We start from the raw sequence: 27142 nt of genomic DNA on the forward strand, positions 1-27142 counted from the left end.
AAAGTTGGCAAAACCAGCCCCTGCACATCATAGCTCAATTTCATGTTATAGCCATCCACTAGGATGGGTTCAAAGATTTAATCTCATCAGCCTAAATGCATTTCCTTCTGTTAATTTCATGCTCATTCACCTACAGGTCACTAAGGCAAAAATGCAGATTTTGCACAGTATGTTTCACAGGTTTATGAATTTTTTGCTAGCAAATCTCTAGAAGACAGCATACAAATGAGTTAGGGATCAAACAGAAGTATACATGCTGTCAGCCATCCTCCCATTTTTTAGAAGTGAGTGCTGTGGTCATCAGACACGTGTTTTGCAAGGAGGCCCTGCAAGGCACAGTGAGATCAGTGCCAGGAATTCGGTGAGCCTGGGGTCACGCTGTCAGGGCTGCGCAGCTCTGAAAGCATCTAAACGGAATCCAGTCAGGGAATTAAATGACTGCCATTACAGTACCAGGGCATCTGCCTTCTGCAGATCTGCTGCATTTCTGCTTCATGATGAATGCAAAAATAAATTCTTACTTAGTTCTCCTCGAAGGTTAAGTAGCTCTTGAGATAACGCTTTCCGCTGCTTCAGTGCTTCTTCCCTCTGCAGAGAAAAGAACAAAAAACCCCAAATGTTTGGTTACTAGTGGTCTGAGCAGGGTATCTTCCCGTAATTAACTTCCATGTGTTCTGTAGGAAAAACAAGAGCAAGAAGCCAAGGTATGACTCATTTAGGATAACAGTTCAGCTGTTACAATATACACAGATGTTCTTCTGTTGTTAAGGAAGTTATACTTTAAAACAAAGAACAGCTTTTTCCAGGACATCTCTGCAATTAAAATCCTACTTTGCAGCAATTAATTATATATTTCATGGTGGGTGTAGCAACATAAGCCTGCAGAACAAATCAAGTGGTAGATGTCAAGGGCACAGAAGTATAGTGTATGTGTGAAAGAGGCATGCATTAAATATTTATCTTAAGCTTACTCAAACAGAAAACCATCAACTTTGCTAAATGCTTAGTCTTCCACGAAGAAAAGGCACAGCCCTGTTCAAAGTTGAATACAACCCACCCTGCCGCTCTCAGCTCCTAACGCTAAGATAGATGGTGTTTCTCACAGGGAGACAATCACGCAGCGCGTGTGAACGGACCATGGCACAGCAGAAGCCCCCATCACCTCCCTGCTGTCCCCGAGCTGTGCCCCGGCCAGGCAGGCCCGGTGCCGCGGCCCCGCAGCCCGGGGGCACAGCCGGGCACAGCCGCTCCGCGCCCGCCGCCCCACGCCACACGCGGGGCCGAGGTCCGCACGCCCGGCCGGCCGGCAGGGCGCTCCACGGCGGCTCCCTGCGAGACAAGCGCCCATTACCCTTGCTGCAGCGCACTGAGAATACAGGCACAGCTTGCTGCTAGAGCAGCCCATCTTCCAGCGCCGGCAGCCCCCCGCTCGGCCCCCCGGCCCTCATCGGCAGCGGCACCGGCGGGCGGGCGGCTCCGGCCGGGGCCGGGCGGCGAGGCTGGACCTTGCCTCCGCAGGTTATCCTGCGTCCGCGCCCAGCGCTCCGACAGCGGCAGATACTGCGGCTCCTGCAATTGGCACAAGCAGCCAGCGATTACTTAAAGCCACAGCCCTTCTTTTATGCAAGGCGAGCCCAGACATTAGATCGATCGATCTCCACTTGCTCCGACGGCAGCCGGGATCACCGAGGGAACGCTGCCCTTCTCTGCACACAACCGAGCTTATTTTCAGTTCTTTCGGGCTTGTTGTACGCTGCTTTCACACCTAATTTGTTGATGCAAAAATAAACCATAGCAGGCCTAAACTGAATGGAAGCGCCACAGACACAGCAGCTTTGCTGCTGTCAATGCCCAGACTTGTGTTCAATAGTCCCGATGCGTGCAAATAGCTTTAAATTTCACATGCTTATCCTTTAGCGAGGATACATGAGAGAAAAGGGAAAAAAAAAGCACTGGCCCAAAAATCCTCACACTTGTCCACAACTGAGCACAGTAGATGAACTTGCAGTCGGTCGAGCCACACCTACAGCTGGTTCTCCCCAGGGAAAACCTCATCTTTACAACAAACACCCCCTCTGCCCTCGGTCACTCTCACTGCAGCCTGACCACAGGCTTGCATCTTAAGAGCACCCCGTCCTGGAGGCAGGGAATACTCACTGCATGCCTGCAGAACAAATAAAGCAGTAAAATACTCCGTTCTTAAGAAAAACTAGAAAGAATAAGCACCCAAAACCCAGTCATGTATTAAGGTCTGACACAAGACTAATTAAAATGAGTAATTTTTATGCTATGCACTCATTTGCAAGTTTTAGAAATTATTATGCAGCTGAAAAGGCTGGTTAGAAGAAGCTGCCAGCCCTTTACTAGAAATATTTTTATTTTTGACATTGTATGAGAAATATTCCCCTTTAATCACTCAATTTAAGCAGTCTTAACAATTCTTTGGACACTTTAGACTTTAGTAGGGCTATTAAGCAGCTGTGTTGCAGTTTTATATTAAGCACTTAGAGGCTTTTTACAGTGTCAGTGGGCTAAGATTGACAACCACGCCTCACCTCCACAGTAAATTCTCAGGAGAGCAGAGAGCTCAGTTATTGAAAGGACTTGCCCTGCTCTTCCCTGCTTGCTCTGCTCAGAAGGGAGAGATGAGTCATCTCACTCCAGTTCAGCACCAGTGCTCCTGATGATGATGAAAATGGGAATGCTACAGCGAGTTATCTGAGCTGCATCCTTGCACACTGGGACACAACCTGCTTTTTTCCAGCCCACTTTGTCAGTAAAAGATCTCAAATTCTCCCTGGTGGCTCTACCACGCTCCAGACCCTTTGGACATGCTAACCTTTTTGTTTAGTGTTTCCAAATGACCTTCTTTGTGGTCTACGCATTTTGTATTTGTTTTCAGTTAAAGAAATTTGATGCAACAAGGGCATTTATAATCAGCATATGCTAAGGACTAACGAGAGGCTAAGCCTAAAAATCCAAAACAAAATCAAATAACACTGCCTGTGTAATCTTCATGGTTCTTGCTGCTCCTAAGCCCTGTTGCTTTTTACTGGTGTTGTTTAACCTGTTGCCTCAGTCCAGCTTGCCCATTCATAGTTTAACAGATCCAAGTAATCCAGATGGATTCGGATCATCACCTCCTGCTCACAAACACCTTCAGAAAAAACCTGCCAGCATAAAACAAGAAGACCAAGTTGCTCATATGGATAAGCAGCCACCTAAAGTAGTCAGACAGACCAGCAGAACTTAGTACACTTTTATCTAAGTTCTGAGAGAACTGAAGCTGCAGGTATGGGGGCTTCCCCAAGAAAATGAATCTGAAATCTATATGCAGCAAAATACCAAAAGCACTTGTATAATCCAGAAAGAGCTTCTCTTCAGTATTCAAAGACAGGTATGCATATGCTTTGGGCTGGAATATCCAGCAACCTTCTTGTTTATGCTTAACAAGATTCTAGTTGAAAAATCAGTACCAGAAATTGGGAGAGCAGAACCAAGCTGGAGCATACAGGATCAAGCAATTTTGGCATTGTTATCCAGATAAATCCAGCAATAAGGATCATCCTCATTTGGCTGTCAGAGACTCATGAAGGATCTTCATACCCCTTTACAATTTCTTCTGGTACAATTTATGAATTTATATAAAGATCAGGTAGATTATTTGGGACCTATTTTTTTCTTTTTTACAAAAAACCTATTGTAGGTTACACTTAAAACAAAATATTCTCCAGCCATAAACACGGAAGCTTCAGAAAAGAACAAGAACAGAGTTTAGGGATAAAAAATTTGCAGTATTAGAGCAGTGCACCTCTGCCACTGAATGCTACAAAAAAGTTCCCAGCATAACAAGGGAGACCTGGACACTTCTTGCTGTGAGGAAAACTAGCCAGTTAAAAAATCCTTCACATTTTAAAAATTTGACAAGTTCAGGTAGACATATGCCCCACAGCAAAGACACTTGAGAAGGTGAGGCCCAAGGTAGAAGGTTAAAGAACACCACAGCTTCAAGATGGCAAAAACTACCAAGTCAGGAATGGAATAAATTATGAAGTTTGTCATTCATGTTTGTTTTGTTGGCAGTTATGCAGCTCAATTACAGGCTTAAGAGTATTTTTCCTGGCAACTAGCTGTTTTTGCTACAGCTTGAGATTCAGACCAGCCTAGGGTCATTTTAGATACAAACAAGGGTGAGGACATATCGCTGTCTGAACAGTTTCCATTGCTCTGCTTTGAAAGCAGGAAGCTCTACAAAAGTCCACATTCCAGAATGAGCAAGAGGGATATTTGTACCAAGCACACAAACAGCCTTCCTGCCTACATACCCATACCAAATCTTCACGTGAGACAGACCCAAGTTACCTCCAAGACATCAGGTTCTGAGCAGTTCTCAAGCTAGAATAGGTGGGCATTCCTCAAGTATGCCACAGCAACTTTGCAGACCACAAATATAAGAGCATGAAGTTTTACAGCAAACTGGAAACTTTCTATTTCCTTGGGAGAATGTGCAACTAGCCAGAGTAACCATTCCAGGTTTCCCAGCACACTCCTGCTCCTGGCCAGGTGGGGTGATGCTGGTGTGGGGGCCCCATGTTCTGCCTGCAAGTCAAGGCTTTGAGAGCCACAGATAGGCTGTGCCTAGTCAAAAAGTCCTAATCACCTTTTCTAAGTTTTTCCTCCATGTTAAGAGCTGCAAATCCATCAACAGTTACTCAATATAAAAAAGCAAATCACAACAGAAACCAGTTTTTGAGTATGTGTGTCCAAATAAGCTAACATTGCCCAATCTGGTAGTAATTATCCAAACATCACAGTTCACATTTTAAACTAGCACATTCCTTTGGGAAACAAAATATGTTTGGAGCTCTTTTGGAGCTGTATTAAAGAAAGAAATATTCACAAGAACCAATAATGAAAAGCTTCCATTTGCATACCAAAATACAGTAATTGTTGCTTTTTCAACTTCAAGCAGCTGTATCACACTGATATCTTGTGATAAGGCACCTGCCACAGTTGCCTAGTCTACCCCAGTAACAGATTCAGAAGAAGCATTATAGATCACTGCAACCAAAAACTGCAAAGCACTGGTACACTGTGAAGAAAGAGACACAATTCACTTTGAGGCCATGCAATACCCCAGGGAATCAGGCTGTGTTGTGGCAATTTTCCCATGGCCCAAATGGAGCAGCCACCCTGGAGTGTTCATCTCAGCGCTGGGATGCAAGGTGGTCCCTGCCCAGGGAAGGTGGAGAAGGGCTCTGACAGTGCCAGTACCAAGCCCCCTGCAGTGAGACAGGACAGGCAGATCCAGGTCTCAGGAAAATTGCAGCAACTCCACCTCTCACTGCTGTAACTGGCAGGTGGGAACACCTCTGACTGGCCAGGCTGCAATCAGCCTTCTGGTTTCCATCAGCAATACACTTCACAAACAACTAATTTCAAGACTCAGAACTTAAAGGAGTAGAAAATTAAGTGTTAAATATAAAAGCATCACAATGCTCTTTTCAAAAAGCATTTTATTATAACAGGCTAAATAAAATTTGTTCAGAGTGCATAAAGCAAATTCATCAATGCAAAGAATGGAAGCACTTAAATATGTTTTACTATCATACACAGGGCCAAATTAATTCTATTCTTGGAAAGAAGAGTCTGGCTTTTGTAAGCAATTTACTGTCAAACCAAACCACAAGCACTTACTCCTAAAATTAAACTTAGAGAGAAATGCTGAGCATTTAAAAAACTTAATAAATTAGTAAATTTGCAAGCACTTCTGTAACGTGTATGGTTACACCCTACTGGAGATGTGCTGAGGTTATATGGAAAAAACCATCATAATTTAAATATTTTTTAATACTGGTACAGTCTAAGTTGTCAACAGGATGTCTTTCTCATCTAAGGAGATATTCCTCTTGGGTATGAAGCATTAGAAATTTATGTCTACTCCATTCTTGTGCTGCTCCAGTAATAAAAACATGATCACCATCATTGGCTGTAGTGTAGAAATTGAGTCACATCTTTGCATAAACTCCAGTCACTCATGTGTCATCAGCTCCAGCCTGGAGGTAATTAGGAAGGGACAACAAAAGGGCCATTCATATCCGCTTTGCAGTATGACATTTGACTTGAGGATTTTGGTCCTTACACCACAGTATTTCTATCTGTCCCTGTTCCTTCTTTCCTAGCAAAATCCAGTCCTCTAAGACTTCTCATTAGATATTAGCTGTTTTAGAAATTGATTTCTTATAAACTCCCCTACTCCATACCTCATGTAACACCCCCTTGCAGTGTCAGTTCCTCTGCATCACCCAATGCAAAAGCAAGCTAAAGACACGAGCCCAGAAAGCAGCACAACAAACAGGATTTACACTCTCTGCTCCATGCACATTTTTGAAAGGAGCAGACTATTACTGTGATAAAATATAAATGTCATTAACCCTCTCACATCAATAAATATACAGTGAAATGAATACTTCTCATTTACTCTTGGCTTCATTTGTGTTAGGCACTGCCTTCTTACCCCATGAAACATGCCATCAGTTTTCACCTTGACGTACTTCAAGCAGAATTAAGACTCAGAATACAGCATTTACATGATTAGCTGATAGAGAGAGATTTACTGCAATTTCTAATATTTTACTTCTTTTATCTACTAGGTGCATCTATGGAGAATCAGATGTTTTTTCCCTGATGTTTAGTGTATGAAACACTAAAGCAGAGAACCAGCCAAGCAGGATTCCTATGAGTCACCATGTATTTAACACATTTACTTGCAGGCTCTTTATGCTTTTGCAAGCTTTACACAGGCTCTTAGGCTTGCAGGGATCTTTGTTTTCCAATTTAGATGTTGTGCCCACCTGCAATAGCAATAGCCTTGCAAAGATAGGTCCAGATGTAATAATATGGGCTATTTAATTTTACTTCTCTATAACAGCCTGTTTGCTACTTTACAGTCTCTGAATGCTAACATTAGTTCTTGCTTCTCACACAAAATGACTCCTTCCTTCCCTGTAGAAACTCCAATCTCATAAAAACTAAGTTTACCTCATCTACATGATCACTTATTTCTCACTATTTTGTTAAAGCTTTTTGTCTCAGTCCAACTCATCTGAATGACACAGTAGCCATCAGATATTTTATAACTCTGAGAGTTATACTGTCACTATTTTTCTCACATCTATAAAACTACTATTACCATTATAAAGTTATTAAAAATGTTGTAATAAGAGCCTATGCTGGAGCATAATATGCACTATTAATTTCATTTTTAAGACTGTTTAGAATTTCACGTGAAAAGGTAGTACAAATCAAGAAGGAAACAAGATTGAAACAAGTTGCTTGCTTTCTTCTACCAACTGCTCCCTTAAATTTTGCAATAGATACCTCTATTTTGCTGCTGTCATTAATTTTTCAGCTTCTTGAAAAAAAAATAATTACAAGATATAACAAGGTAGTAATGAAAATCAGGATCTTTGTGGAAAGCAGCACTGGTTGCCTGAAACATCAAGTTTGTCTCAGTCAAGGAGTAGCTATAGGACAGGAGTCCCAATTCCCTTCAGCTGTAACCCATTCTGAACACCCAGGTGCACCATTTAATTTGCTTAACTGACGCATCTTCTAAAAGGTTATTTCCATCAGAGCCTAGTTTCAGAGTAATTAATGGATTAAAATGTTTTTCTGGATGTTAGAGCTCACAAATTTTCAATCTGTTGCCAACACATTCTTGTTCATTCATACTAGTTGTATAGAGACATTGAGAATTACCTGAAACTTCCTTGCTTTCCAACTGCTACTCATCAGACACAGGCTTCCAGAGCCTAGGTCTTCTCTGCAGGGGGAAACTACTGCATTACTCAAATACTCTCTGTTACAAAACAGAAAATATTTGCATGCTTCAAAATCAGGATATTATATTTTGACTTCTAACTGATTTTTCTTTTTTTTTTTAAGTAAGCACAAAATTTATCTCAATTACATATCCTTATTCTCTCTCATAAAAAGTTATGTCCATGTTTAGGGAAGCCAGATACACCTGGTATGAAAATTCTAAAGAAAACTGGCCAAGTTTGATGTAAAGTTCTAGAAAATCAAAACTAAACATTTTCCTCAGAGACAGCTGCTCTAAACAACAGGACATGTAGGTCAAAAGATGTGACTGTTCCAAAACTCTTGGGGTCTAGAGATGCAATGTGTACTTCTGCCCCTTAACCTAGATATGCACTTCTCATTTGATAAATATAAACATTTTCTGCTCAACTTCCACAAAGGCCAGGACAAACATTTCTAAGAGATGTGCTCATGTATTCTGAAATGGAAAAAACCCCATTTTAAACTGCTAAGCTCCCAAGGAAACTAGCATCTTGACTCTTATGCTCATGCACATGTCAGGAAATGCCAGTTACAACAGATCATACACTAATGGTTAATTTCTATTTCCACCTAGAAATGCTGAAGCCTGCTCAGTCACACCATTTCTAGCATATTCCTCATGTTGTTTCCTGTGTCACATCCACAATTAGTGTTACCCACTGTCAAGGCTCTATACCCTCTCAAATGGCCTTTTCCTCTACTAAGGAAACTTATTAAAGATGGCACCACAACATTCCCAAGTAAAGTGACCAGTAGATAGCAGCACTCCCATGAGCACACCAAGAAAAGCACAACAGTATAACCGAGCTTCTTTTCATCTCTATAGTACCCTGTTTCACAGATACAAATTTGAAGCCCATTTCCATATCAGAATCTGTACAGAATTACTGAGATGCTTAATTTGGATTAATTTATTAAACTAGAAAAATAAAAATGGATATTCATAACTAAACATTTTACCATCTAAATTTTTTTAAACAGCTTATGTAGTAGTTCTGAATGGAGCAGCTTATGCACTAAAATGAGAAGATGAAATATCTATCAATTCACACTTTGAACAGTTACAAAGCCATTGTAATTACACATTACCCTGTCCTCTAAGACAGCTAAACCTGTCTTAGACAGACAAATTTGAAACTAGATTTAAAACCAAGCTATACCAGACTGCTAAAACAATCACCCTGCACTCCCAAAGCTGTAAGAGTTTGTACCCAGCAGTGAGCTGGAGGTTAGAAGAGCCCAGCTGCAGGGCTGACACAGCCTGGGGGACAGCCCTGAGCAGGGAAGGGGCTGAGCCCTCTCAGGGGGCAGGAGGCAGAGGCTCAGGCAGGAGCTGCCACAGCCCCAGCCTCAGCAGCTGGCCATGTACTGGGGGTTTTTTGCTTCCCAAGGGAGCAGCTGGCTCCCAGCCACAGCTGCAGACCTCTCAGGAACACATTCCCACCCCACCCCAGCACTGGCAGCTCTTCACTTCCTCTCCTTCCCACTGTGAACCACTGCATGGGGACATACCCAAAACACTTTCAACACGGACAGACCTGTAAAACTAGACCCATAGTAATTTTTTTACTGGCTTTCCAAAGAAGCCCAAGCATACACAAAGGCTAGGGAAGAGAGGAGAGAGCTGCAAGAGTGGCATCCCCAACCTGACTTATTACAGACCACGTATTTAAAGCATCTGCTAACATATCTCTTACTGAAGGGACAATAAATTCAAAATTAATACTATTGGAAGTTAAAAGATCAACTCAAATGCAGTCGTGCAAATTTCAGAACTCAGTGCAGTTGAAAGTTAATGGAAAACTGCTTTCCTTGGCACTTCATGCACTCATTGTAAATGGCCAATTTTGCCATTTCCTCTGTACTGCCACTTTTCTGTCACTTAAAAAACAGGAAAGTAGTCATGAAGTAACAGGAATTACCAGGGGATCAGGGGAAGCACAGTACTCTAGAAAGTCTCAACTTGCTTTTGTGATCAGTGTGCAGTTTAACATGTGCTCCTATCACTGCCAGCACACACACAGCTGTCCAACAATGGAAAAACTCTGTGTTCTCATCAGCCCCACTGCTCATTGCCATCAAATATTCTGGATGCCAAGAGGTTTTCCCTCCAGCATTAACTCAGTGCAACAATAGCTCCTGTGAGGTAGAAATCAGACTTGTAGGATTTTTTAACTTGGAAGAGTCTTGGTAAAGGTAGCTGAGCATAGACACCCTCCCCACCCTCCCCAAAGAAACACCAACAGATCAAGTGGGAAGGTTTTATCAGAAGCAGCTGTTACTATTGACAGCTCCAAGGTAACTCTTGCAACAAACAGGTTTGAGCTCAGGTTTTTTTGAGAGATTCCAGCTCAGCTAGAAACATCAGAGCAGCATTGCTCAATCCCATTTAACCCTTTGACAGCAGCCTCTCAACCTCACTCCAATGGGCTAGTTGCAGTTTTGGCAGAAGCCATTGCCAGCAAGTCCTGATTTTGTTCTCAGCTATATTCCACTTCAAATGAGCTCATAAGAAATAACTTTAATCTTTTGTGCAGAAATATATTGGGAACTCTTGGGGAAAAAAAGAAAAAAAACCACATGACAGTAAAACCAAACAAATCTAAGAGCAAATCGTATCCCAGCTGCCTCAGCTTTGGAGATCAAGCAGTGGAGGCTGCAGCAGATTTTGCCAAGAGGCTCAGGCTGGGCTGCTCAGCCTTGAAGTGACCCAAGTGCTCACTGCAGTGCTTTACTCCATCGGCCAGGCAGCCTGTCCTTCACCCCATCTCACCCTCACACTGGCTCTGACAATGCACGTCAGCACCTGGCAGAGAAATGCTCCTTGGCTGCTTTAGCTTTCTGGTGGTGGTTGGGGCTGAACTGGCTTTCTGCAGGGTCACAGCAGCACCAGAGGAGTCCAGAGCATGTCCTCTCTCTGCTTCCAGCAAGCTGTTTCTTGGGGTGCACCATGTCACTCCACACTACTTGCTCCAGTGGGAAGAATGGAAGCACAGCTTTGTTCCTAGTGTAATCAGCTAAGTGTGTTTGCTTTGTTTTGTTGTTTTTTTTTTTTCTTTTTTTTTTTAAGACAGAGAAGCTGAGGCTACTTTCAGTTGGCTATGCAGTAGTTAACCTACAAAAACCTACCTCATGAGTTAAAGCCTAACTTAAGTTTTTCCCTCAGTTTATCCAGAGTTTGAAAACTACATCCAAGAGCTCCCCACGTGATATTTCAGACAAATAATCATATGGGCAGCTAAGACTCTTAGCTATACCAGACTCCACCCCTCACCATAAAGGAAAAAACTCAAACAAGCAAACAAAATTAACACTACTCTTCACAGTGTTCCCTTGAACAGTGAAATCCTTCAGGATGTTTGCCACAGCTAACTAAAAAATGGTGCTTAAGTATTCCTTACAGCACCATGGCAGAAGGGTCCTCCTCATCCCTGTGGTACTTCCACAAGAGTAGGGCAATGAGTATTTGTCCTACCCCAGGAAAGGAGAGAGCAATCTCAAAATCAATAACTGGTATGAAAATACATCAGTGTATTATTATAATATCTAGCTCAATTTCATGTGCTCAAACTAAACTGTCCAAGATTACTAATTTTATATAGCTTGACAGAGATATTTTTTCTTTCCATCTGCAAAAGACTAACAAAGAGGAATAAGGAGAAAAATCACTAGCTTCTTCTATGCAGTTCTCTCTTCCCTCCTTCAAAATCCCTTTTTCCCCAAACCCCAGCATATTCTTTAAAAAAAACACACATTTAGGCTAGAGCAACCTATAAAATAGCCTAGAAAAAGCAAATTAGTATGATGGCCTTCTTCTTACTAAACAGGACATTTATAAAGTATTTGCGAGTTTTAAAATGTTGCAATAAAAATAATGGAGAGAAGAAACTAGGCCAAGACATTTAATTGTAAGAGTTACTGAAAAAATCATTGTGCTTCTTCTACTGTAATTAGAAGACTGCACAGAAGTTTAGCAGGGAGAATTTAACTTAAAGTTTCACAATATCATGTTAATGACAGGCATCCAAAAATCCTGTATCAAATTGCTTTGAAGATCTCAGACTAGTTCCTTAGGCAGAGAAAGGTGTTTCAACCAAGAGTTTAAAAAAACCCAACCAAATCAATCCCAGAAAACTGGCTAAGAGCCACTGCTCTTAGAGTTGAAGCAGACTAGGAGATAAATGCAGTATTTTTAGATTGAATGAAAGCAAGAGGATATTATCCCATGAGAATGTTACATTTTTGCCAGAATACTAAGACAATTTAGTGCCTTTTTGTAAACAGACTCTAAAATCACCATGTAGCAGAAGAGTTGAAATGAAATTGATACCAATCTTAGAACATTAGTTATAAATGCAAGAGTAATGGCTATTAAAGCCTGCATTAGCTGTGCAGTATAATCACATAACTGTTATAATTTCCTTGACTTCACATTTTCCTTTTCTCAAAAGTTTTCAAAGCAGACCAACTAGTTCCTAGTGTAGTATCAACTACACTAGTTCCTAGTGTAGTATCAAACTATTAAGTCATTACATATTTCAAACAGATCAGAAAAATTAAGCCACATCTGATTCGTTCCACTCTATAATTCCAGATGCATTTCTGTATTTTTATTAGTAATTTTAAGACCACCATCAACAATGCAGGATTCAATAAATAAGACTGTAACAACTCAGACTTTATTCTGAGTCGCTCAAAAACATATCCACCCCTTAAATACTCTTCCATACAATGTCAGATAACAAAGCAAGGGCATGTAGATTATCTGTTGAAACTAGTCTTTCCTACAAGGGCAGAACTTGAAGGACATACTTGGAAAGCTACTCAGCCCTGAAGGACTCTCTGACTACAAACATTTAAAAACTCTTTTAAAGAGCACATGAAGCATGCAGAGGCCACAAAGCCCAGTGTCGTGGGTTTGATTCTTTTTCCAGCTAACTAATGCTAGAAGTATAACCTCCACAGGAAAACAGAAACCACTGGAATGGAAACACAAAATTTATTATCAGTATATTAATATTTTCTGAAGCCCTTGCTGAGAAGAGAACAATTGTTTAATTGTTCAAACAATTAAAGCCAAAATTGATGAGCTGTGAGTTTTTACCTCAGACTGCAGGTGCTGGATGACAACTGTTAATGCTTCAAACTTTTGGTTACTGGACGTCAGGAATTTTTTCAGCTGCAGGATGATTCCACTTTGGGTCTCACATTTTGTTTTGTACTGTGTCAACTCGGCTGCTTTAGTGCCAGGTGAACGTGCATCTGTGGAAGCCTGAGTCCGTATGCATGAGCTCTTGGCACTCCGCTGCTTGCCCTTGTCAACTAAGAAACAACAACAACGAATCAATATGCATTTCATGCTGAAATCTCACCACAATGTAAAGACAGGTGCAAAAGAAAGCAGTTATAAATTCCTACAAACACTTGCTGAAACACTAACTAGGAGAAAGTGTTATTTCAGTAGCATTGCAGAGCAGGTACTATCAATTTGTTAATTCCTAACACCATAACCTTGGATACTATGTTCTGTACTTCATCCTCACCATCATGTGTTCTGTGGCATACTTTTCAGCATATTCTTCACAGTGGGCTTTGCAAAAATACTTTCATAAAATGCAAGATATCTGTCCTCCTATCTGTTCAGTAACTTATTTCTAAAATAAGAGTTGTCCTCTTTTGTGTGCAACATAGAATTCATATTTCCTGCACTCTAAAGTACTGCTGAATACAAAACCATTTTCTCTACATTTCCTTTGTTATTTTTCTTCCTTTCAAAATTTTAATTGTAAAAACTCCCCTCTCTGTAGCTGAGGCCTGAGCTTTATTAACTAGAGGTCTTGCAGCATTTCTTAAAGGTAGCAGTTTTCAGTCACAAGGACAAGACTTTAGGAAAGCTCTAAAATGTAATATATTTCAATATATTTTCACAGTCCTGAAATTACATTATTGATTTAATACTCTTAGTTTTGTGGCAACCTCAATGCTTTCACAGTACTCAATCATCTCATGTCAGAGGAAACCAGACGACATAAATCAGCACTTGACTCAAACACTGTATTTTCAGGTTTCTTTGCTGCCTTCAGACTGGAAAGGGAGTACAGAACTGCTGTGCAGATTGGGCCAGTCTTCCCCCCTTGATCACAAAGGGAATGAGCAAACAATTTTGCAATAAAAGGCTGATGCAATAGACAAATATCCCTTGGCAATTTAATGAAGACATCTAAGCAGATTACTTTGTACAGTTTCAACTTAACAAGATTTCTTCATGATAGAGTGAAATAACCTGAGAGGTGAGATCTGGATAAAAGAAAGATAGGAACAATCGAAATAAAAAAAAAACAGGGGACAAAGTCAATCTTTTCTGAATCCCAAGCACCTGGTTTGAAGGTTGTCAAATGACCCTACAATCATCCCAGCAGTGTAAGGTTCAATCTCACAACTGGAGAAAGTATTAAGAACAAAAGCTTTAATTTTCAGTTAATGTTAGTCTGACTAACACATCAGCATTGTGTTAATACATCGGTCTACCACAGCCTGCATTTTTTTTAGTCTTTGAAAATAGTTTTCCTGTTCAAAATACTAACGTCCTCTAAGCCTTCCTTACTGAGCCTGGCATAAAGTGCCTCCTGAGCCTATTAATTTTCCAGATAAATCTGCTCTGGGCAAGAATTTCTGCTAGTTGGAGAATTGTCATCATATCGTGCTTTATAATGTTCAAATGCCCCTGTATTCTTGGAGATCTCCCTAAACTTGTGCTCAGAGATGCAGACTGTTAAAGACTGCATACCATTGTGCAGCTTAATATTAGACCTATTAAAAGGTGTATCAACCCAAATCAAAATACAAATGTGTAGGACAAAAGCATCAAGGTTGGCTGCCACTTCTAGCTATTTTTACCACTATTTAACTTACATGACCACTTCTTCTCTCACTGTGTTACAACATCTTTCAAGTAGACACTTTTACACAAATGCCAGTTCACATCTGAGAGCAACTGTGCCAAATTTCCAGCAATCTTATGGACAATACTGTGTGAAGGAAACTACTGGTTACCTTCTGAAGCTCCTTCAAAAATCACAACAAATAATAATCGAGAAGGAGGGGGGTGAGGGAAGAAAAAGGATTAGAGAATAAACATGTAGAGTCAGTTCTTCCCTTCCCTACTGCCTTACATACTCCTACTCTCTCATATATTCCACCTCCCTTCCTGAATGCTCCACTTATGACAAATAGAGAACAAGAGCTTTATTCTTGATGTAGGAGTATTGGGTAAATTCACTGATACAGATGTTAGTTTCATAATTTACTTAAATATTTGAAATTAGTTTTACAACCACCACGCTGACAGAGCTGTGTTAAACCTGAACAATTGCAGACAATTTTTACACTGGGGAAGAATTACATCACATAGTTAATTACCTAATGAAAAAGTTTCATTTAAATACAGTGATACAATAGCTAACGACAAATGACAAAAGGCTCCAAATACTCATTGTTTCTGTAGTTCAGCCAGTCCTTATCATTTTTTAGTTTCATGCCACTGCTTTTATCCTGCTGGCCAGACCACCAAGTATTTTCCAAGAAGCTCATTCAAGCATCCAACCAAGCCAGCCCTTGATACTATACTAAAAAAAACTGAACATGCATGAAGTGAAACTCAGTGACATTCCTGTTGGCAATTTTATCATAGACATACTATACACAGCCACTTCAAATGCTGAAAAGCATGAGCCCTCTGCAGCATGAACTGCCTCTACAGATTAACACCACTGACACTACCATGTTTATTTATGGCCTACGTACCTCTGGGCAATGACAGATCCTTTCCAGATTTGTATAGAAGGCATGCTGTGGTGTCAAAACAAAAGCCATGCTTTCATTAAGACAAAAGCATCGTGAGTCTGATTAATGATACCACCACATCAATGACAGAGACTAATTCAAAGATGGTATTGGTTAACAGCCCAAGCCCTTCTCACTTGGGCCGGTTCACCTGCCACCTCTATACAGTCAGACTTGTAACACAGAACAATTTCCACATTTAAATCAGGTTCTAGACTCCTCTCCAGCAGGCTCAAAACCCCTTTACCCAATAGAAAACTTGGTAAGGTGGAAAGCTGGGTAAGTTGGAAGACAGAAAATCAGATTTTCTAGTACTGCATGTAGTACAGTAACTGGACAGATCCACCATCCTATCCTTCACACCAGTAAAGAAGAAAAATAGCAGTGATTTTGCAAAGACTAAGCCTTTTGATGATTGAATCATTCACAGAAGATTTGATCTGAACCTTGGAAAAGGTTCACAAATCCTCTCACTCCCCCCACAGCCATTATATGGATGGCACAGCAGTCTCCAGTTCACTGGGGAGAGCATTAGACCCACTCCAAGCTTCTCTGTGAAGCAAACTGTTTCTCATGCACAGCTGTTCAGAGGCAAGAAATACACAAGTGTCAGTACACAGGGTGTGTTCCACAAAGTCACATTTAGGTGCTGGGGCTCTGCCCAGTGCTTGACACAGTATTTGTCTGGCGTGCTACCTCAGAGTTTCCATTGTCCTACTGGTTTCCTAAGCCTCCCTATCTTGTGCATTGTTGTTGGATTACCAGAAATATCTCTAACACACGTTTTTTGGATTGAAGAGCCAAATCAAAGCCTTCCTTTGCATATCATGTACTAGGAAGGTATGTGTAGTAGTATCTACACTAACTACAAATTATTTTAGGCGAGAGATTCAATTTCTACAAACAATTAAATTTTTAAAAAGCATTCAAAATAGACTAAACAAGTTTCTCGACAAGCACAAATAGAAACAACTTCACTTCTCTCCCCACACCTACAGTCACAACTGTCTTACCCCCAAGCACAGTCTTTTCACATTCCTCATCAAAACTGTTAGCTTCCACAGGTCTTTCAAAACCCACGTGCGTCGGGTGTAAGCATTTTTCAAAGAAAAATTCTTGCTCAACATTTTCTCTCATGGGAAGATGCAGGCTGGTAAAAACTTTCTGCCTCTCCTCCATTTTCTGGAAAGCCTTGTCTACACATGTTAAATTGGTGCTCACTTCTTTGATCAGTAGCACCAGATCAGCCTGAGTATTTAATCGAGCTTCCATTTGTTCTCTTACTCTCTGGATTTCCTCAAGCACAGTTCTTATATCCAAGTGACTGGACTTCACCTCTGCTTTGAGATCTTCTTTCACCTGTTGCTGGCTCCTCTGCAGTGCTAACACCGTCCTGATTTCCTTCTGAGATGTTTCCACATCATGCTTTAGTGCCTTCTGCCCAGCCTGCATTGCCTCCTGGCTAGCTTTCACTTCTGCCAACAGAGCAGCGATGCACTCCATCCCGATCCCACAGGAGTTTCAGGACCTCTTCCAGTGTCACAGCTTCCACACAGCCCGGGACATCTGTGAGCCAGTATCAGATTTCCCCTGATGGCAAGCCAGCTAGCACACAGCCTTGGGATGGTATCCTGCCACAATCTGCAGCACCCTGCAGTGAAGGCACTCGGTAAGTCTTGTACAAGGCGAGCCAAAGGCACTGCATGAAAGACTTCAACAGGCAGGGCTGTAGGCAGAGCTCCTTCTCAGGACTCAGCCAGAGCACTAATCATTTTAATTGGCTGATTATGCCACACCTGAATTTTTTAAAATCTTTTGCTGACATCACTGTACATGGGACGTCACCCCAAAAGCCACTCCCAACAGTCACTTGATCTGTGCATCAATCAAAATATGCCTGGGCATCAGTAACCAGGTTTGTTGCAACGCAGCCAAACACTCTGCGAGAACACACTGCCCCTTCCTGTACGACACAAAGGCTCAAAGGAAGCCTGAATTGCCTGCAGGAGCTGAAAGCCAAACACTTCAACAGCGTGTAGTTATTTCAATTGTATATTCAACAAGGTGATTATGCACCTGTCCTGCTAATGTGAGGTTCAGGTGTACATCTGTGGACACGTTTGATAATGCCCCACTCTCACTGAGTGCTCTCCTTATTCACACAGCAAGCAACACCCTTCTGGCAATCTCTGGAAGAACACAGTTCCTGAGGAAACCCTCTAATCCACAAACAATAAAGGCTTATCACAGCAATATGGGGAAATTACTAATGAGATATTTTTGCCATGTTAAGGAGGCCAAGCCTTTTAGCTACAAGGTCTGAGTGTTAACTTTTCTCTGGAAAAGCTAAGGCTTCTTATTTTTAAGCACAACACTCTTAAAAGGTCTAGGCTCCATGTGAAAACAGATGGATTAACGGCACCAGGCTGTTGGCTGTTGTGTTATACAGCAGTTTAATTACACAGTCACTGGATTCCATTTGAAAAAAAATTACCAATACCATATTGATCTTGGTCTACAGAAGGTGTCAGTCTCTCCTTTCAAAGAGCTGAGCACATACTCAGCATGACACCCAGCAGAACAAGGACTCAGACCACACAACCTGGAACTCAGGAGAACTTACACACCACACCTTTGGCCCTGTCCTGACTCCAGGATGCTTTAAGAGGCAGTGACGATCCCAGAGCAAAACCCCATGCTATCCATCAATAACTGCAGTAACTCCCCTCAGCATTGTTTTGGGCTGGGAAGCATCACTAGGAATGCCAATAGCCCATGCATGCAAGATTCAGGATTTCCACATCACCACAGTGCTGCTGGCCAAAAGTCCAATCTGGGGACTCTTGCCTTCAGTGAAAGTTTACTGCTGGTTTGCCAGTGCTCCTCCTACACTAGTCCAGACACACTAATGGGACCAGGAAGGCTTCAGAGATGTGCCCTCCACAGAGAGTACCTCATGGCTTGCAGGTATTCCCCAACTCTTTTGCTATCACAGCCCCTGATAAACACAAAGTCAATGCTGGAGGTTTTTTCCAAGTCACTACATCAGCTGTCAGAAGGCCAGACATGGATTTTCTGATGGGATTTCCCAGCAGAGGCCACAGACATAGATTCCTCCCCTTTTGGCTCCTTGCACCATTCCTAGCTACCCCAAGAGCTCCTAAGCATTATTATTCACACAGTCACCACTAAAGACTAGCACATGGGTTGCAGAAGGCCAAACTGAAGTCTGAATGCAGGTAACATGTTTGACAGAAGATTTAGGTAGGTGAAGAGAGCCAGGTAAGAGCAGCAGCACTACTTCTGCATCCCTTGACCATCAGTTGCAGTAATTCAGCTGAGCAGTGTAAATTTTCATTCCACTCTTCACCATACCTTAGTGGTTACTAAAAATCTCCCTTGGTGAACCATATGCGAAGACCTTGTCAGAAGCAAAATCCATCTGAAATTCATTCCACTGTTTCTGTTGTGATAAAGCTGGAAAACAGGTGAAAGGGAGGGTATTTCCAGACTCATGCATGTAACCTCCAAGATTTAAATCTTCCTAGAAACTTTAGGCAACTAACATGAATCTTGTGTTTATAGTAAGATAAATAGCTCAAGTGCCATCCCGCATAATTTCACTTTCTGATGATTTTAAAGGTATGGTTACACAAAGAGTGATTCCATGAAGCACTGATTTCAGCTGAGTTAACAAAAACACAAAACCAAAAGATCAAAACCAAATCAAAATACCTGCACCATTAAAAATGTTTGGGGACAAAAAAAAGTCTCCATTTGATACCCCTTAGTCCCTCTGCAGTGGAACAGGTTCGTGCAGATACTGACTTAGAGCAGAATTCTAACTATAACATCAGTAAGTGCTTGAAGGAAGCCTTTCTCTACATAAGCTACATTGAAAGCCTGGCTGACAAAGCTCAGGTGACTAAATTAGGTACTGGAGTTGTCCTTCCTGTCCAGCATCACCAAATCCAAAAGCTGCAGCCTCCTTTCTACAAGTGTGAGCACCCACCCTAATTGCCAGGAGTTCTCTGCTATAATGTTATACACTGAAGAAAACCTGTCCGTGGAAGCTGGACTCTTGCTCTATATGAGTACATTAATTCCATCCAGAATGCAGTCAATGTGTTTGGTACCCTCCTCACTCAAACTAAGATGGGCTGATTGATCATAAGGAATCTTGTCAAATTGTAAAGACCAACTTCTTGACATAGATTTCAGACAGATTTCCTTTACTTTTCCCCACTCTGAAAGACACTCTTTAAAACCTTACCTAAAATTAAATTTATAGGTTAATATTACAAAACAAATTTTAAGTCCACAGAGGCTGCTGCTACTCTGAATTTTACAACATGTCTCTCAACTGGAATACTTGACAGCCAACAACAGATGGAGAACAGTCCATCAATGCACAAGTTTCAGAACCTAGAATTCATTGTCTCAGAATTACTCATTTCACCTGTAGCACATCAGCTTCTGCTCCAGCTGAGATGTCGCTATCTTTGATGCATCTCAAGTGTGTTAACAGTTTTCCCTGTTTAGGAAAACAACTCCTGATTTTATAGAGTAATATGGATCAACCACTGTTGAAGATTTCCTCTCAATTGTACATTAAGAATTAGGGCAGAACAAAAAAGGACTTATTTTACTTAAATAAAATCTGGTCTATTTTGTGTGAGATACGTTTGAGGTTTTTTTGTGGGTGCCTTTTGTTTTGTTTTTAAGGTATTTCTTTTGCATTACAGAGACACAAAAATCTTCTAGACAATTGCCAACCAGCAAACACAAAGCACCCCTATTTCTACAGCTCTAATTATGCCTTCCCCCCATTACAAGGTGTAGAAGTTATTTGAGCAATGCAACAGGAAGACTGATTTGCCACTTAATCTCATGGCTGTAATTTTAAAGCTTGCCTTGTGACAAGCTATGCCCATTAGGAGAGGACACCTTAAGAACACCCATGCAAATAAGGAAGCTGCTGGGTTTAGTCTGCAGCAGTACATACACTATGTTTGAGAGGACCTGGAAATTCAGCTAGCTGTAAATTACCACCTTAAATTCTTCCAAAACTCCTGCTCTGGGCTATAATATAAGCCAGGTTGGAGAAACACACAGGGATAGCAGTCACAAAACTAAATTAATGGTGTCTGCAGACAGCCTGGCAAGGCTGGACTTGGATGGAAGTCTTCAAATCCCCCCAGGCCTTCCACAGCTTCGTCAACTGTAATTTTTGCCCGCATCCATCTTGGCAAGTGGTGAATACACCTTCCTCCTGTGCCTCTCACAGTCCTGGCTGGTGATTGTACAAACACAGACACTTGAAGAAGTGATGTTTTGTTTCTAAGCTCTGCCTCAGGCCTGTCTGTGTAAGCTGGTGCAGACAGTCCCAACTTGCTCTGTTCACACTTCAAGCATGCCAGTCAGGAGCCAGTTCTAGTTTGCAGCAAGATACTTCATTCTTCAGAGCTGTACCTGGATCATCTGCTCAACTGAAACGCTTAAAATGCTGCACCTCAGAAGCTTCTTTATCTGTGGTCTTAGCTCAAAGCAAATGGGTGACGAGAAACAGCACTTCTCATGTTGCATCTGCCCTGCATCAACATGGTGTGAAGCCCAAGAAGACAACTAAATGCTTCCTAAAGCAGTACAGCAGCTCTCCCTTTCCTCTACTCTTACTGTAACCTCTTGAGTTTCCCTTCTTTAATGTCTAGCACTAGCCCATGTCCAGGAACACCAGCTTATTTCAGCTGTCATCAAATCTGTTCCAAGCTGTTCTGAAGAAACCAATCAACCACCACAGAGGCTTTCAAGAAAGATGCAAGAACTGAACAAAATTTAACTGCAGGTAGGGAAACTTGACCTAGATGCTTCAACTGACTCAGCAGGACTAATACACACAGCAGAAATCTCTCTGCATTGTTTTTTTCAGGGGTACAAAGGTTCTTCAGCATGTATTTTTTAAATGCGGTACAGCCTGGAGGGGGAGTGCAGAGTCATCACATATTATTCCAGGCATTCAGTTTGAAGTACTTTTCCTGAAGTCTCTGTCTATCCTCACCCACCGACTTTATTACAGCACTGACTTGTAGCCTCAGTGCAACATTTTAAATCCACCCCTTTTCATTCCTCATTTTCAGCCAGAACTCAATATTATCTTTATACACACAATAATGAAAAGGGAAATCTCAGAAGTATTTACGTTATTCTAAAATCTCACTATGGTTCCCATCACATCTTTTACTTTATGTACCATAGGTGTGTTTTACAGAAACACCAGTTGGGCTTTGAACATCTACTATACAAAGTGATTTTGCCTCTGCATTCACAGTGTATTTTGTCAAATTAACAGGAACTGTAATATGTAGAACTGAATTAAGTCTTCATAGCCCAGCTGGTTAGAGCATGATAGGGTTGTGGGTTCAATCCCTCTAAGGCCATTCACTTAGGAGCTGCACTCACTGACTCTTGTGGCTCCTTTCCACCTGAGAATATTCTGCATGATTGTGTGTGATCTAGCTAGTAAATAGCAAGCATGAATATGAGGCACATGTCTACTACAAAGAAACAAACATTAATAAGCTCACCATACATTCAGAGATGACCACAAACAAACAAATTTGGAATGCAATGCAATTCACAGAAAACAACTCCAACATTCACCAGATAGGCTACCAGTGCATCAGGGCTATCCTGGTTATTTTCCAAACAACCAAGGGTGATATTGATGCTTGATTTTTTTAAAATATTTTTTAGTTTGTTCTGAACTAGGACAAAGCCTAACACATGTTAGTGCTACATACCACTGTCTTGGGGGGGCGGGGGGGGGGAAGGAAGATGGCAGAATTAGTTTATTGTACTAGAAAGCTTAGAGCATGGATATTTTGATATGAGAGGGATTGACCACATCTACATTAACAAAACTACTTCATCCACCTTAAAAAAACCCCACTGTCTTCCATTTTTAATGAAAAACATGACAACAAGATGGAAAGTAATTGCATGAGGTTATTACAGTGCGTTGATTCTTTGGCCAGTGAGGACTGAATTAAAGACTAAACTACATCTCAATGTAGTATCCTCAGTTTAGCTATCTGAACTCTGCTACATCAGTTCATCATATACATTACAGGCAACCTTAAATCTTTGAATCTCCTAGCTTTAAAATATACAATATACTGGAAGCTGTACTTATTTTACATAAGGGGTTTGTGTTTCAGTAAGTTTCTAGTTCAGGTATTTCTCTGATTAAGCAAAGAAATATGTGAACCAGTTCTCATTTTTCTTATAGTTGCAGCTCTGCCTTGTCACCCATAAAGTACACAACTTCCCAAAAAACCAAGCCCAAGCACGGAGTGATGTTGAAGACTGGTGTCGCTCCCTTCTGCTCCTATTTCCTCAGTCTGCTCTTTCCCTAACTCCTGTACAAAAAGTTGCTCCTTACTGTCTGGTGCCCTCTACTGCTTCATTGCAAGTACAGGATATGGCACATTTTTGCCCTTCATTCTGCAGCCTCTGTCCACAAAACTAGAACCCAAGTCATTGGGGACAGGGGTCTCACCATGATTAGTTCATAATGTTGGCAAACCTTCCCAGATCCAATGAACTGTCCCCCCAGTACAAATCCTGATCCCTTTGTTTCTCCATATCCTCCCTGGATACACTCAGAGAGCACATATGTTACAGGCATGTGTAGAAAACCCTCACACAAGACCCGAGAGCAGAATGATGCCAGTACAGGCTCTTCCTGTTCGAGCCTTTGTGAAATCCCAGCCCTCACATGTTACCATGGGTGAAACGGCTGAAACACAGCCAGAAAGGAGGAAGCCATTTAAACTGCAACATTTGAATGTATTCCTTCTTTAATACTACAGTCCACACCACCTTGCTCAACATCAAGAATACAGGGCTGGAAAAAGCCTCCTGAAACCATTTACATCACTCCTTGCTGAAGCAAGGTAAACACTACCTAGACACAAAAGGCATTTCACGAGACTGCTCTACTGTTTTACCTCAAAAAGTTTTTTACTGCTCAGAAGTTTTACCTCAGATGTTATCATAAAGAAGGTAAGACTTGCTGCATTTTTTTCATTGTATGTTTTCTTCCATATGAAACCCAACCTGATCTCACATAGATTAAATCACTGACGTGAGTTTTTTCTTCATGCCACATTTCACACAGATACTAAAAGGCTAGCTGAGTTTTCTCTTCTGCTCTCACCATGCAGAGCAGTCCCTTATGTTCTGGAAAGTCAGATGTGAGAACGGCTTAATTGTTTTTCAACTATTTAACATGCTTCCTTCTGAAAGAGCTGGCAAGCATTATAATTTATGCTAGGGATAAACATAAAGTGACTGGGAGAGACACTGTTACATACAAATCCAAGTAAGAGAAGAAAACAGACAATTTCTTGCATCATAAATTATATCTATACCTACATACAAAACTTGGCTTCAAGAAGCCAAGAAAGGACTCGGAAGAACTCCAAACAGGGCTCTGATAGCATATACAACTAATATTTTAAATCTGCAAACTGCTTTCTGCTGATGTGCTATAGAGGTATACTTTGTTGCAGTAAAAGCAAAGAAAACCAACAAACCAATCAAACCGAAACGAATTTGGAATTTTGACTGAATCACTAAACTTCATTTTGTCAATTGTGCCTGCTTCTAATTCAATATGGTAATTCTTTCTTCACAACTAACACATTAGCTGACAGTCAGAACATATATTAGCTCAGACTAATGTTAGATTCAAGAACTTGATTTTTTTTCCTCAGCAATTCGAAGTCCTTCAGAGAAGAGCGTATGTAAGGCTTAGTAATTTGCAAAGAATCATAATCTTCCCTTGAAAACAACTGTACAAAGAAGAGACTTGAAAAATACATTTTTGACCACAAGACTAGTACATTAAAATGCAGCATTTTTCCTTGTGCAGTATCTGCAGCTATCTTGAATAGTGAGGACAGAATGGCTTTTAGTTTGAACTCAGAAGCTATTTATCTAATCATACTAGTGTGAGCTGATGTTATATGACTCTAACAAATGTCACTGACTTAACTATGGCACTGAAATCCTGCCTAAAGGATATTATGGAAGAAAAAGTAGGGCAGACAGTGGGAATTTAGAGAGCCTCCAAAGCCTTGCCAGCATTATTGCCTTTGTACCAAAAGTGTTTCTGAAGCTGAAACACATCTTCTTTTATTCATGAAACCATTCAAAAGCAAATTCAGATTAAAAATCAAATCTGCTGATAATGCAGATTTGATTTTTAATCTGAATTTGCTTTTTAAAAAAATGTTCTTTAAAAAGGAAGGTGACAGCATTTCTAAGCATGTAGGAAGCACTATAATCAGGGCTATGTTATCCAATATAACCATATTTTATCTACCAAAAGATCACTAAGTAGTTAAATTCTAACATTTTCCTCAAAAAATTGCTGGCTACAGATTGCAATATCAAGTTACAAAACTAACAGTCAGCATCCAAATTCTCTTTTTTGGTACATAAAGATTCACTTTGTAAGAGAAGTCACAAATTTCTGAGTATAAAATAGAGTACAACCCAATTCAGAGACAAAGCTAGTACATGAATTTTTTCCAAGGATTAAAAAAAAAAAAATAATTCAGTGATGATATAGGCATGATTAAGCTTATAGGCTGGAAATTAACTAAGAAAAGTAAAGCTGACAATAACTGATCAAATTCCCAAATCCCTTCAACAATCAGTCCTAGCACTCTTACGGGCTATGCATAAAACACTGATGCAGTGGTTTCAACATTGTTGACTATGGCATCAATCAGTGACTTGGCCCCAATCATTATCTTGATTGGATTTAATCACAGCCCAAAATGGTAACCCAGCAGGCTGCTCTTCCCCAGCTGCACTGACTTCGTTTGACAAGTTCAGGATCAGTCACAGATTTAGTGTTTTCCCATGACCAAAAAATAATCAAGCAATTACTTTACAAGAAGTGTTAATTTGTACTGTCATTTCCACACAACAGGGCAGAGACATACCATTATCCTCTGGGCAGATGACTAGCATGGCAAGATCACATAAGGGAAGTTGCAATAAACTTTTCTGTGTCTAAATAAAGGATTATCTATTTCTACCTTGTTTCACAGCTCAGTTAAGCCTCTGAGTTACTACAGATCAGTACTGATTTTCTAAAGCACTAAAAATATTTCTTGCACATGATCACCTCCACTGGGCTGGTTCACACAAGTGAAAGCTGTTTTTCTAATCTGAAATGTAAGCACTTGTGCTTTCCATCCTTTTGATTACATATCTCAGAAAAATTAACATTAAGTCCCTGAAGAATAAAAGAAAATTTAAACTATCAAAATTAAACTCACAACTTTAGGAAAATGTATTTAAGGAGACAGGAGCATAGCATGTTTTAAGGAATACCAAGGTAGATGAACATGTGTCTAAAACTAAACTTGAAAGGCTAAACTTGAAACTTTAAAGCTACCCTAGTGCTGAAAAACCATTTGCTGGTCAACAGAATAGAACAGCACCTTAATAGAAGCACTTCAGTTGCTGCTGGTTAAAATCATTCATGTGAACTCAATCTTCCATGCTTCACTGCAAGTTCAATACAGAAAATATCACATCTCAAGTGCCTCATACCAGCTCTAAGCGCTGCTGGAAATCCACATTTTCAAAAGACACACAAAATATGCTTATATAGATCTTGGCAGTCACACATCAAGGACCTATTTGTGTCTTTCCTGTCATGTTAAGCAGGTTTCCTTCTATTAAACAGCAAAGATATCCCCCCAGGGACGTGCCTGGGACATTGCACACCATTGTTTCAGGAACGCCCTTAGTGCAACATTTCGGAGCCTATTTGAAAACATCTTACCAAGCTGAAAACAAAACACAGAACAGGGCAGCATCCACCATTTTCATCAGCTAAAAACATGTCTCCACCCTTTGAGAGGCACAAAGTCCTGCTGCTTGCTGAGCAGTTAAGGGACTTCTTTTTCCAGCCACTCCTAACCAAGCTGCACAACTGAAGACCATTTTGGCAAATGTTGCCTGACAGCTACCAGTGCTTCCATCAAGGAGAGACTGCTTGCCATGCTTACTGTGGAGACCAAGCAGTTCCTGTAGAGAAGGTTTAAAACATTCAACATATCATTCCTTGCACTTTATGTGCCCCTGAGTCTCTGCTGTTCAAGCTAACAAACTACAAAGATGGCAGACAGATTTTGGCTTAACTGGGCGGTGGGCTGGGAGGGAGGAAGAGCAAGAAGACAACAGAAATCTTGAGGAGCTGACACCTGAGGCAAGTGTGGTGTTCACTGGGGCATACCCATAACATATCACAAGGACCCAAATCCACGTGTGAGGTCAATCCTCAAGGAAAATCTCCAAATATGAGCACCTTTACTTGTGCCACTAACAAAGGCAGCAAGATAAATATTCA

General features: G+C 40.9%; 1 protein-coding gene across 3 annotated transcripts in view; it reads right to left on the reverse strand.

The window, feature by feature from the left end:
- Window positions 1-27142, reverse strand: part of MTUS1 (microtubule associated scaffold protein 1) — a 115614-nt gene that overhangs the window by 14740 nt on the left and 73732 nt on the right. For 2 of the 3 annotated variants that reach the window (XM_058024141.1, XM_058024143.1), the window contains 2 exons: window positions 12971-13188; window positions 522-588 (listed from right to left, as the gene is read on the reverse strand). In XM_058024141.1, coding sequence (XP_057880124.1) covers window positions 522-588; window positions 12971-13188 — 285 coding nt within the window. Of the gene's footprint in view, window positions 1-521; window positions 589-12970; window positions 13189-16721; window positions 16869-27142 lie in introns of those variants that run through there. The other variant, XM_058024142.1, reaches the window with a different exon arrangement.

Source organism: Melospiza georgiana, chromosome 5 (genome assembly GCF_028018845.1).
Source record: "Melospiza georgiana isolate bMelGeo1 chromosome 5, bMelGeo1.pri, whole genome shotgun sequence".
Lineage (NCBI taxonomy): Eukaryota > Metazoa > Chordata > Aves > Passeriformes > Passerellidae > Melospiza > Melospiza georgiana.